Here is a 15010-nt window from a genome sequence, read left to right as displayed (position 1 = left end):
TGTAATGACTGGTAGATACAGTGTTATAACACCTAGTACAGTGTAATGACTGGTAGATACAGTGTTATAATACCTAGTACAGTGTAATGACTGGTAGATACAGTGTTATAATACCTAGTACAGTATAATGACTGGTAGATACAGTGTTATAATACCTAGTACAGTGTAATGACTGGTAGATACAGTGTTATAATACCTACAGTGTAATGACTGGTAGATAGTGTTATAATACCTAGTACAGTGTAATGACTGGTAGATACAGTGTTATAATACCTAGTACAGTGTAATGACTGGTAGATACAGTGTTATAATACCTAGTACAGTGTAATGACTGGTAGATACAGTGTTATAATACCTAGTACAGTGTAATGACTGGTAGATACAGTGTTATAATACCTAGTACAGTGTAATGACTGGTAGATACAGTGTTATAATACCTACAGTGTAATGACTGGTAGATACAGTGTTATAATACCTAGTACAGTGTAATGACTGGTAGATACAGTGTTATAATACCTAGTACAGTGTAATGACTGGTAGATACAGTGTTATAATACCTAGTACAGTGTAATGACTGGTAGATACAGTGTTATAATACCTAGTACAGTGTAATGACTGGTAGATACAGTGTTATAATACCTATAGTGTAATGACTGGTAGATACAGTGTTATAATACCTAGTACAGTGTAATGACTGGTAGATACAGTGTTATAATACCTAGTACAGTGTAATGACTGGTAGATACAGTGTTATAATACCTAGTACAGTGTAATGACTGGTAGATACAGTGTTATAATACCTAGTACAGTGTAATGACTGGAAGATACAGTGTTATAATACCTAGTACAGTGTAATGACTGGTAGATACAGTGTTATAATACCTAGTACAGTGTAATGACTGGTAGATACAGTGTTATAATACCTATAGTGTAATGACTGGTAGATACAGTGTTATAATACCTACAGTGTAATGACTGGTAGATACAGTGTTATAATACCTATAGTGTAATAGAGACAGTAGATAATATCAGAAAACAAGTACAACATAATGGACTTTATAGAATTGAATCATCCTACCATACCTGTGTAACTGTAAATACTGTCGTGGTCTGTTCAGTAAATGTAAAAATCTATCCACTATTTTATTCTTGCCAACTCCTTGATTTCCAACCAACAATAGGTGTTCACCCAGTAAGAAATCCTTCAACATGTCTTCCATTATAGAGAGATGCTATAAATAACACAATAAATAACCACTGTGATATATTTGTACACATGCCTTTAGACCATCTATTGTACTATTGCAAGATCCCTGGCACTTTATAAAACATAAGGGCAATATCATAGATTTTTGGGCCTACACACATTGTTGGAATGCAAACCTCTGAAGTATAGCTATTATAAATGATGTACATACCACTTAATTGGATAATTAATGATACAAAAATGTGTGAAGTTTGAAGCTTACATAGTTCACATATTGTCTAATTATAAAAAATACCGCCAATGGTGTTGTAGCACAACTGTACAGTTTTTAAAAATGTTTATCCATATGCTAGTCCATGCTAACAATAGGTGTTCATTTGCTGAATCCAGTTGCCTATCCAACCATGTTGCTATCTTTGCGATATACATGATCATTTGGCTGTTGTTATGGGTGTGGTCATGCTGCTAGATACATTTGCATACATTTTTGAATGTTTTTGTTCACTTGTTCCTGATATTATCTTTGCAATATATGTGATCATTTGGCTGTTGCTATGGGCAGAGTCTTGTTGCTAGGCACATTTGCATACATTTTTTATTCATTTGTCTTAAATTCCTGTTTTCTTTGCAATATACATGATTATTTGGCTGTTGCTATGGGCGTGGTCTTGTTTCTAGGCAAATTTACATACATTTTTTTTGAATGTTTATTCTTTTGTCTGTGAAATACACAACCGTTTGGCTGTTGCTAATGGTGTGGTCATGGTTGCTAGGGATATTTGCATACATTTTTTGAATGTTTACTCACTTGTCTGTCAGAGGATGTTGTTATTTGACCAAAATATACTGCCGTTTGGTTGCTGCTAAGGGAGTGGGTCATAGTTGTTAGCGCCAATTGTGTCAAAATGTTTCGAAGAAAATCTGCAGAATAACACTTCCAGAAACATCTCACCAAGTTTCTGTCTCATTGACTAAGTACTTTTTGAGACATAAATTTTTGACCAAAATTCACATGTTTACACCTAATTTGCATATTACTGACGAGATCATTATATGCTTAATATTTCTTCATCTATATACCCACAGATGCATCCCTGTTAAATTTCAGCCCAATCTGCTGAGTAGTTGTGGAAGTATAGGTTTTTGACCAAAAAGACAATTTTTTAGCCCTAATTTGCATAGGGAATCATCATGTCATGGACAAATCTTTATCTACTTGCCGCTAAGAATGTTCCCATCCAATTTCATGCCAATCTGCCCAGTAGTTTTTGAGTTTAAACTTTTTGTCCAAAATCACTTTTTTTGACCCAAAACCCACATCTCTGATACTATCATTTCATTTGAACCATTTCCCAACTAGACACCAGAAGAAACATGACCATCAAATATCAAAGCAATCGGTTCAGCAGTTTTTGATTTTAAGTTGTTCACACACACACACACACACACACACACACACACACACACACACACACACACACGCGGCCATGCCTATAGCACTATTGAACCTTATCAGTTCAGTTGTGCTCAAAATCATTAATTATGTAAATTAACCATTTAGCTTATAAGTAACATCATCAAGCTTTAAATGACACATGCTCATCTTTAGCATAAATGCATGTATTAATTATCCGAAATTTAAAGTTTGCATTTTGAAGATATTACCCAATTATGGAAATCAGTACTTATGAAAATTACACATCACAATTAAAAACTATACAAGCAACTACATCAAACACGTATGATTTGTTATGGTTGATGAATGTATCAAGTTAAATAAAATTTTGAAGTTTGCATTCTTAAGATATAGCGTAATTATGAAAAACATTAATTACGAAAAGTACTCATTAAAAATAGGTGATCAATTATATGGAATGTGAAGTATGTATTCCACAGATATAGCTTAATTGATGAAGATATAGCCTAATTACTAAAAACATTAATTATGCAAATTACTCATTAAAATTCAAAACTATACCAACAGGCTTTAGAGGATATATGTGTTTTCTCATTGTTGATGTATGTGATCAATTATATGGAATGTGAAGTATGTATTCCACAGATATAGCTGAATTGATGAAGATATAGCCTAATAACCAAAAACATTAATTATGCAAATTACTCATTAAAATTCAAAACTATACCAACAGGCTTTAGAGGATATATGTGTTTTCTCATTGTTGATGTAGGTGATAAATTATATGGAATTTGAAGTATGTATTCCACAGATATAGCTTAATTGATGAAGATTGTTAATAATGCAAATTACTCAGTAAAAGTAAAAGCTACATCAAGAAACCTCATGTGCGCATGTTATGGTTGACATGTGTACCAAATTATAATTTAGTACATATGTCACCCATAACAATGTGCACATAATTTAGTACACGCATTTATGCTAAAGCCATACATGCGTCATTTAAAGCTTGATGATGTAACTTATAAGCTAAATGGTTAATTTGCATAATGAATTAATTTTTAATAATTAGACAATATGTTAACTATGTAAGCTTCAAACTTCATACACTTTCGTATCATTAATTATCCAATTAAGTGGTACATACATAATAGCTATAGTTCAGAGGTTAGCATTCCAACAATGTGTGTAGGCCCAAAAATCTACAGTTTTGCCTTTACAGGAGACATTCAGTTTAAATCTGGTTTATATCATAAGATGTTTCTATTTGCAGTAATGTAAATATTTTGTAAAATTCTCTACCTGTGAATTTTCATAAAACAAGACATCAGGCACCATCATTTTGTTTTCAGGATCAAAGACAGACACTTGAGTTTTACCAATTCTTAGTGTACCATCCTTTATTTCACCTGCAATAGAACAGTTAATATGTATAGATGGCGACCTGGTAGGACAGATGTTACTATGTGAAGAATTTCATCCTTTCCTTCATTTCTTCTTATCAGTATGGAGTTGGCATCAATTCAGACTTAGGTAGAAGTGTTGTGCAGGTCTTGCCAAGTAACTTCCATTAAATGTATTGTTGACTGTTTGAATAATTACAATCCTAACAATAGAAACCATCAACCCGCCTAGCAAGGCCCATACAGCCTAAGTTCAGATTAATGCTAGCTCTGTACTTATTAGCAAAACATGAATGAATGCAATGCATTTTATCTGATTAACATCTACATTTTTATTAAAACATTATGAACTCACAATGCAATGTTCCCCATTGAAAATGTTAGTGTACTCAATATCATCTCAGTACACATGTAGTGTATCACTAAGCAGTCTTTCCTTTCTCAAGACAATTGTTTATTTTTCTGTCTACACAGTCATTACCCAACTTACATGATATAGCTCTCTCTATGTCCATTGGGTCCAATGTTTGTTTGAATGGTTCTATGCCTGCATCATCTAAAGACTTCTCTAAACTCTGTCTAGCCAGCTGGGGTAGAAACCTGTGAAAGGAATTCAATATTTGTAAACTCTGTCTAGCAAGCTGGGGGAGAAACCTGTGAAAATAATTCAATATTTGTAAACTCTGTCTAGGAAGCTGGGGTAGAAACCTGTGAAAATAATTCAATATTTGTAAACTCTGTCTAGCAAGCTGGAGTAGAAACCAGTGGAAATATTCCAATATTTATAAACTAATACCAACTTTGAATGAGATCTGTTCAAGCATGTCTGGAGTTATGGCTTTGGACATTGAAAATTTGCAAACAAAATGGCTGCCAGACAGCCATATTGGATCGTATCATGACGAAAATGGATATGCACATGTATGTCATAGAACACTGTCCTAATACCAACTTTGAATGAGATTAGTAGTAAACTTAGACTGTGGGATTCTCAGTACTGATAAGATAATAGTAAATTTAGACTGTGGGATTCTCAGCACTGATATGATAATAGTAAATTTAGACTGTGGGATTCTCAGCACTGATATGATAATAGTAAACTTAGACTGTGGGATTCTCAGCACTGATAAGATAATAGTAAACTTAGACTGTGGGATTCTCAGCACTGATATGATAATAGTAAACTTAGACTGTGGGATTCTCAGCACTGATAAGATAATAGTAAACTTAGACTGTGGGATTCTCAGCACTGATATGATAATAGTAAACTTAGACTGTGGGATTCTCAGTACTGATAAGATAATAGTAAATTTAGACTGTGGGATTCTCAGCACTGATATGATAATAGTAAACTTAGACTGTGGGATTCTCAGTACTGATAAGATAATAGTAAACTTAGACTGTGGGATTCTCAGCACTGATAAGATAATAGTAAACTTAGACTGTGGGATTCTCAGTACTGATATGATAATAGTAAACTTAGACTGTGGGATTCTCAGCACTGATATGATAATAGTAAACTTAGACTGTGGGATTCTCAGCACTGATAAGATAATAGTAAATTTAGACTGTGGGATTCTCAGCACTGATAAGATAATAGTAAATTTAGACTGTGGGATTCTCAGCACTGATATGATAATAGTAAACTTAGACTGTGGGATTCTCAGCACTGATAAGATAATAGTAAACTTAGACTGTGGGATTCTCAGCACTGATAAGATAATAGTAAATTTAGACTGTGGGATTCTCAGCACTGATATGATAATAGTAAATTTAGACTGTGGGATTCTCAGCACTGATATGATAATAGTAAACTTAGACTGTGGGATTCTCAGCACTGATGTGATAATAGTAAATTTAGACTGTGGGATTCTCAGCACTGATAAGATAATAGTAAATTTAGACTGTGGGATTCTCAGCACTGATAAGATAATAGTAAATTTAGACTGTGGGATTCTCAGCACTGATAAGATAATAGTAAACTTAGACTGTGGGATTCTCAGCACTGATAAGATAATAGTAAACTTAGACTGTGGGATTCTCAGCACTGATATGATAATAGTAAATTTAGACTGTGGGATTCTCAGCACTGATAAGATAATAGTAAACTTAGACTGTGGGATTCTCAGCACTGATAAGATAATAGTAAACTTAGACTGTGGGATTCTCAGCACTGATATGATAATAGTAAATTTAGACTGTGGGATTCTCAGCACTGATAAGATAATAGTAAACTTAGACTGTGGGATTCTCAGCACTGATATGATAATAGTAAACTTAGACTGTGGGATTCTCAGTACTGATATGATAATAGTAAACTTAGACTGTGGGATTCTCAGCACTGATATGATAATAGTAAACTTAGACTGTGGGATTCTCAGCACTGATATGATAATAGTAAACTTAGACTGTGGGATTCTCAGCACTGATAAGATAATAGTAAACTTAGACTGTGGGATTCTCAGTACTGATAAGATAATAGTAAACTTAGACTGTGGGATTCTCAGCACTGATATGATAATAGTAAACTTAGACTGTGGGATTCTCAGCACTGATAAGATAATAGTAAACTTAGACTGTGGGATTCTCAGCACTGATATGATAATAGTAAATTTAGACTGTGGGATTCTCAGCACTGATATGATAATAGTAAACTTAGACTGTGGGATTCTCAGCACTGATAAGATAATAGTAAACTTAGACTGTGGGATTCTCAGCACTGATATGATAATAGTAAACTTAGACTGTGGGATTCTCAGCACTGATATGATAATAGTAAACTTAGACTGTGGGATTCTCAGCACTGATATGATAATAGTAAATTTAGACTGTGGGATTCTCAGCACTGATATGATAATAGTAAACTTAGACTGTGGGATTCTCAGTACTGATAAGATAATAGTAAACTTAGACTGTGGGATTCTCAGCACTGATATGATAATAGTAAACTTAGACTGTGGGATTCTCAGCACTGATATGATAATAGTAAACTTAGACTGTGGGATTCTCAGCACTGATAAGATAATAGTAAACTTAGACTGTGGGATTCTCAGCACTGATAAGATAATAGTAAATTTAGACTGTGGGATTCTCAGCACTGATAAGATAATAGTAAACTTAGACTGTGGGATTCTCAGCACTGATATGATAATAGTAAACTTAGACTGTGGGATTCTCAGCACTGATATGATAATAGTAAACTTAGACTGTGGGATTCTCAGCACTGATATGATAATAGTAAACTTAGACTGTGGGATTCTCAGCACTGATAAGATAATAGTAAATTTAGACTGTGGGATTCTCAGCACTGATAAGATAATAGTAAACTTAGACTGTGGGATTCTCAGCACTGATATGATAATAGTAAATTTAGACTGTGGGATTCTCAGCACTGATAAGATAATAGTAAATTTAGACTGTGGGATTCTCAGCACTGATAAGATAATAGTAAACTTAGACTGTGGGATTCTCAGCACTGATAAGATAATAGTAAACTTAGACTGTGGGATTCTCAGCACTGATATGATAATAGTAAACTTAGACTGTGGGATTCTCAGTACTGATAAGATAATAGTAAACTTAGACTGTGGGATTCTCAGCACTGATATGATAATAGTAAACTTAGACTGTGGGATTCTCAGTACTGATAAGATAATAGTAAACTTAGACTGTGGGATTCTCAGCACTGATATGATAATAGTAAACTTAGACTGTGGGATTCTCAGTACTGATAAGATAATAGTAAATTTAGACTGTGGGATTCTCAGCACTGATATGATAATAGTAAACTTAGACTGTGGGATTCTCAGTACTGATAAGATAATAGTAAATTTAGACTGTGGGATTCTCAGCACTGATATGATAATAGTAAACTTAGACTGTGGGATTCTCAGCACTGATATGATAATAGTAAACTTAGACTGTGGGATTCTCAGTATTGATATGATAATAGTAAACTTAGACTGTGGGATTCTCAGCACTGATAAGATAATAGTAAACTTAGACTGTGGGATTCTCAGTACTGATATGATAATAGTAAACTTAGACTGTGGGATTCTCAGCACTGATATGATAATAGTAAACTTAGACTGTGGGATTCTCAGTACTGATATGATAATAGTAAACTTAGACTGTGGGATTCTCAGCACTGATATGATAATAGTAAACTTAGACTGTGGGATTCTCAGCACTGATATGATAATAGTAAACTTAGACTGTGGGATTCTCAGCACTGATATGATAATAGTAAACTTAAACTGTGGGATTCTCAGCACTGATATGATAATAGTAAACTTAGACTGTGGGATTCTCAGTACTGATATGATAATAGTAAACTTAGACTGTGGGATTCTCAGCACTGATATGATAATAGTAAACTTAGACTGTGGGATTCTCAGTACTGATATGATAATAGTAAACTTAGACTGTGGGATTCTCAGCACTGATATGATAATAGTAAACTTAGACTGTGGGATTCTCAGCACTGATATGATAATAGTAAACTTAGACTGTGGGATTCTCAGCACTGATAAGATAATAGTAAACTTAGACTGTGGGATTCTCAGCACTGATATGATAATAGTAAACTTAGACTGTGGGATTCTCAGCACTGATATGATAATAGTAAACTTAGACTGTGGGATTCTCAGCACTGATAAGATAATAGTAAACTTAGACTGGGGGATTCTCAGCACTGATATGATAATAGTAAACTTAGACTGTGGGATTCTCAGCACTGATAAGATAATAGTAAACTTAGACTGTGGGATTCTCAGCACTGATATGATAATAGTAAACTTAGACTGTGGGATTCTCAGCACTGATATGATAATAGTAAATTTAGACTGTGGGATTCTCAGCACTGATAAGATAATAGTAAATTTAGACTGTGGGATTCTCAGCACTGATAAGATAATAGTAAACTTAGACTGTGGGATTCTCAGTACTGATATGATAATAGTAAACTTAGACTGTGGGATTCTCAGCACTGATATGATAATAGTAAATTTAGACTGTGGAATTCTCAGCACTGATATGATAATAGTAAACTTAGACTGTGGGATTCTCAGCACTGATATGATAATAGTAAACTTAGACTGTGGGATTCTCAGTACTGATATGATAATAGTAAATTTAGACTGTGGGATTCTCAGCACTGATAAGATAATAGTAAACTTAGACTGTGGGATTCTCAGCACTGATATGATAATAGTAAACTTAGACTGTGGGATTCTCAGCACTGATAAGATAATAGTAAATTTAGACTGTGGGATTCTCAGCACTGATAAGATAATAGTAAACTTAGACTGTGGGATTCTCAGCACTGATATGATAATAGTAAACTTAGACTGTGGGATTCTCAGCACTGATATGATAATAGTAAACTTAGACTGTGGGATTCTCAGCACTGATATGATAATAGTAAACTTAGACTGTGGGATTCTCAGCACTGATATGATAATAGTAAACTTAGACTGTGGGATTCTCAGCACTGATAAGATAATAGTAAACTTAGACTGGGGGATTCTCAGCACTGATATGATAATAGTAAACTTAGACTGTGGGATTCTCAGCACTGATAAGATAATAGTAAACTTAGACTGTGGGATTCTCAGCACTGATATGATAATAGTAAACTTAGACTGTGGGATTCTCAGCACTGATATGATAATAGTAAATTTAGACTGTGGGATTCTCAGCACTGATAAGATAATAGTAAATTTAGACTGTGGGATTCTCAGCACTGATAAGATAATAGTAAACTTAGACTGTGGGATTCTCAGCACTGATATGATAATAGTAAACTTAGACTGTGGGATTCTCAGCACTGATAAGATAATAGTAAACTTAGACTGTGGGATTCTCAGCACTGATATGATAATAGTAAACTTAGACTGTGGGATTCTCAGCACTGATATGATAATAGTAAATTTAGACTGTGGGATTCTCAGCACTGATAAGATAATAGTAAATTTAGACTGTGGGATTCTCAGCACTGATAAGATAATAGTAAACTTAGACTGTGGGATTCTCAGTACTGATATGATAATAGTAAACTTAGACTGTGGGATTCTCAGCACTGATATGATAATAGTAAATTTAGACTGTGGAATTCTCAGCACTGATATGATAATAGTAAACTTAGACTGTGGGATTCTCAGCACTGATATGATAATAGTAAACTTAGACTGTGGGATTCTCAGTACTGATATGATAATAGTAAATTTAGACTGTGGGATTCTCAGCACTGATAAGATAATAGTAAACTTAGACTGTGGGATTCTCAGCACTGATATGATAATAGTAAACTTAGACTGTGGGATTCTCAGCACTGATAAGATAATAGTAAATTTAGACTGTGGGATTCTCAGCACTGATAAGATAATAGTAAACTTAGACTGTGGGATTCTCAGCACTGATATGATAATAGTAAACTTAGACTGTGGGATTCTCAGCACTGATATGATAATAGTAAACTTAGACTGTGGGATTCTCAGCACTGATAAGATAATAGTAAATTTAGACTGTGGGATTCTCAGCACTGATAAGATAATAGTAAACTTAGACTGTGGGATTCTCAGCACTGATATGATAATAGTAAATTTAGACTGTGGGATTCTCAGCACTGATAAGATAATAGTAAATTTAGACTGTGGGATTCTCAGCACTGATAAGATAATAGTAAACTTAGACTGTGGGATTCTCAGCACTGATAAGATAATAGTAAACTTAGACTGTGGGATTCTCAGTACTGATAAGATAATAGTAAACTTAGACTGTGGGATTCTCAGCACTGATATGATAATAGTAAACTTAGACTGTGGGATTCTCAGTACTGATAAGATAATAGTAAACTTAGACTGTGGGATTCTCAGCACTGATATGATAATAGTAAACTTAGACTGTGGGATTCTCAGCACTGATATGATAATAGTAAACTTAGACTGTGGGATTCTCAGCACTGATATGATAATAGTAAACTTAGACTGTGGGATTCTCAGTACTGATATGATAATAGTAAATTTAGACTGTGGGATTCTCAGTACTGATATGATAATAGTAAATTTAGACTGTGGGATTCTCAGCACTGATATGATAATAGTAAATTTAGACTGTGGGATTCTCAGCACTGATATGATAATAGTAAATTTAGACTGTGGGATTCTCAGTACTGATAAGATAATAGTAAACTTAGACTGTGGGATTCTCAGCACTGATATGATAATAGTAAATTTAGACTGTGGGATTCTCAGCACTGATATGATAATAGTAAATTTAGACTGTGGGATTCTCAGTACTGATAAGATAATAGTAAACTTAGACAGGGGGATTCTCAGTACTGATATGATAATAGTAAACTTAGACTGTGGGATTCTCAGCACTGATAAGATAATAGTAAACTTAGACTGTGGGATTCTCAGCACTGATATGATAATAGTAAACTTAGACTGTGGGATTCTCAGTACTGATATGATAATAGTAAACTTAGACTGTGGGATTCTCAGCACTGATATGATAATAGTAAACTTAGACTGTGGGATTCTCAGCACTGATATGATAACAGTAAACTTAGACTGTGGGATTCTCAGTACTGATATGATAATAGTAAACTTAGACTGTGGGATTCTCAGCACTGATATGATAATAGTAAACTTAGACTGTGGGATTCTCAGCACTGATATGATAATAGTAAACTTAGACTGTGGGATTCTCAGCACTGATATGATAATAGTAAACTTAGACTGTGGGATTCTCAGCACTGATAAGATAATAGTAAACTTAGACTGTGGGATTCTCAGTACTGATAAGATAATAGTAAACTTAGACTGTGGGATTCTCAGCACTGATATGATAATAGTAAACTTAGACTGTGGGATTCTCAGCACTGATAAGATAATAGTAAACTTAGACTGTGGGATTCTCAGCACTGATATGATAATAGTAAACTTAGACTGTGGGATTCTCAGCACTGATATGATAATAGTAAATTTAGACTGTGGAATTCTCAGCACTGATATGATAATAGTAAATTTAGACTGTGGGATTCTCAGTACTGATATGATAATAGTAAACTTAGACTGTGGGATTCTCTGCACTGATATGATAATAGTAAACTTAAACTGTGGGATTCTCAGCACTGATAAGATAATAGTAAACTTAGACTGTGGGATTCTCAGTACTGATAAGATAATAGTAAACTTAGACTGTGGGATTCTCAGCACTGATAAGATAATAGTAAACTTAGACTGTGGGATTCTCAGTACTGATATGATAATAGTAAACTTAGACTGTGGGATTCTCAGCACTGATATGATAATAGTAAACTTAGACTGTGGGATTCTCAGCACTGATAAGATAATAGTAAACTTAGACTGTGGGATTCTCAGCACTGATAAGATAATAGTAAACTTAGACTGTGGGATTCTCAGTACTGATATGATAATAGTAAACTTAGACTGTGGGATTCTCAGCACTGATATGATAATAGTAAACTTAGACTGTGGGATTCTCAGCACTGATAAGATAATAGTAAATTTAGACTGTGGGATTCTCAGCACTGATAAGATAATAGTAAATTTAGACTGTGGGATTCTCAGCACTGATATGATAATAGTAAACTTAGACTGTGGGATTCTCAGCACTGATAAGATAATAGTAAACTTAGACTGTGGGATTCTCAGCACTGATAAGATAATAGTAAATTTAGACTGTGGGATTCTCAGCACTGATATGATAATAGTAAATTTAGACTGTGGGATTCTCAGCACTGATATGATAATAGTAAACTTAGACTGTGGGATTCTCAGCACTGATGTGATAATAGTAAATTTAGACTGTGGGATTCTCAGCACTGATAAGATAATAGTAAATTTAGACTGTGGGATTCTCAGCACTGATAAGATAATAGTAAATTTAGACTGTGGGATTCTCAGCACTGATAAGATAATAGTAAACTTAGACTGTGGGATTCTCAGCACTGATAAGATAATAGTAAACTTAGACTGTGGGATTCTCAGCACTGATATGATAATAGTAAATTTAGACTGTGGGATTCTCAGCACTGATAAGATAATAGTAAACTTAGACTGTGGGATTCTCAGCACTGATAAGATAATAGTAAACTTAGACTGTGGGATTCTCAGCACTGATATGATAATAGTAAATTTAGACTGTGGGATTCTCAGCACTGATAAGATAATAGTAAACTTAGACTGTGGGATTCTCAGCACTGATATGATAATAGTAAACTTAGACTGTGGGATTCTCAGTACTGATATGATAATAGTAAACTTAGACTGTGGGATTCTCAGCACTGATATGATAATAGTAAACTTAGACTGTGGGATTCTCAGCACTGATATGATAATAGTAAACTTAGACTGTGGGATTCTCAGCACTGATAAGATAATAGTAAACTTAGACTGTGGGATTCTCAGTACTGATAAGATAATAGTAAACTTAGACTGTGGGATTCTCAGCACTGATATGATAATAGTAAACTTAGACTGTGGGATTCTCAGCACTGATAAGATAATAGTAAACTTAGACTGTGGGATTCTCAGCACTGATATGATAATAGTAAATTTAGACTGTGGGATTCTCAGCACTGATATGATAATAGTAAACTTAGACTGTGGGATTCTCAGCACTGATAAGATAATAGTAAACTTAGACTGTGGGATTCTCAGCACTGATATGATAATAGTAAACTTAGACTGTGGGATTCTCAGCACTGATATGATAATAGTAAACTTAGACTGTGGGATTCTCAGCACTGATATGATAATAGTAAATTTAGACTGTGGGATTCTCAGCACTGATATGATAATAGTAAACTTAGACTGTGGGATTCTCAGTACTGATAAGATAATAGTAAACTTAGACTGTGGGATTCTCAGCACTGATATGATAATAGTAAACTTAGACTGTGGGATTCTCAGCACTGATATGATAATAGTAAACTTAGACTGTGGGATTCTCAGCACTGATAAGATAATAGTAAACTTAGACTGTGGGATTCTCAGCACTGATAAGATAATAGTAAATTTAGACTGTGGGATTCTCAGCACTGATAAGATAATAGTAAACTTAGACTGTGGGATTCTCAGCACTGATATGATAATAGTAAACTTAGACTGTGGGATTCTCAGCACTGATATGATAATAGTAAACTTAGACTGTGGGATTCTCAGCACTGATATGATAATAGTAAACTTAGACTGTGGGATTCTCAGCACTGATAAGATAATAGTAAATTTAGACTGTGGGATTCTCAGCACTGATAAGATAATAGTAAACTTAGACTGTGGGATTCTCAGCACTGATATGATAATAGTAAATTTAGACTGTGGGATTCTCAGCACTGATAAGATAATAGTAAATTTAGACTGTGGGATTCTCAGCACTGATAAGATAATAGTAAACTTAGACTGTGGGATTCTCAGCACTGATAAGATAATAGTAAACTTAGACTGTGGGATTCTCAGCACTGATATGATAATAGTAAACTTAGACTGTGGGATTCTCAGTACTGATAAGATAATAGTAAACTTAGACTGTGGGATTCTCAGCACTGATATGATAATAGTAAACTTAGACTGTGGGATTCTCAGTACTGATAAGATAATAGTAAACTTAGACTGTGGGATTCTCAGCACTGATATGATAATAGTAAACTTAGACTGTGGGATTCTCAGTACTGATAAGATAATAGTAAATTTAGACTGTGGGATTCTCAGCACTGATATGATAATAGTAAACTTAGACTGTGGGATTCTCAGTACTGATAAGATAATAGTAAATTTAGACTGTGGGATTCTCAGCACTGATATGATAATAGTAAACTTAGACTGTGGGATTCTCAGCACTGATATGATAATAGTAAACTTAGACTGTGGGATTCTCAGTATTGATATGATAATAGTAAACTTAGACTGTGGGATTCTCAGCACTGATAAGATAATAGTAAACTTAGACTGTGGG

General features: G+C 34.3%; 1 protein-coding gene across 1 annotated transcript in view; it reads right to left on the bottom strand.

Moving 5' to 3' along the window:
• Positions 1–15010, bottom strand: part of LOC144442171 (von Willebrand factor A domain-containing protein 8-like) — a 234867-nt gene that overhangs the window by 116453 nt on the left and 103404 nt on the right. Inside the window, exons 18-20 of the mRNA XM_078131440.1 lie at positions 4518–4627; positions 3927–4033; positions 1084–1232 (exon numbers count right to left, since the gene is read on the bottom strand). Of these exons, the coding sequence (XP_077987566.1) occupies positions 1084–1232; positions 3927–4033; positions 4518–4627 (366 nt within the window). The remainder of the gene's footprint in view (positions 1–1083; positions 1233–3926; positions 4034–4517; positions 4628–15010) is intronic.

Source organism: Glandiceps talaboti, chromosome 11 (genome assembly GCF_964340395.1).
Source record: "Glandiceps talaboti chromosome 11, keGlaTala1.1, whole genome shotgun sequence".
NCBI lineage: Eukaryota > Metazoa > Hemichordata > Enteropneusta > Spengelidae > Glandiceps > Glandiceps talaboti.
The sequence above is the reverse complement of the archived record's forward strand: the minus strand, read 5'-3'. Positions and strand labels throughout refer to the sequence as shown.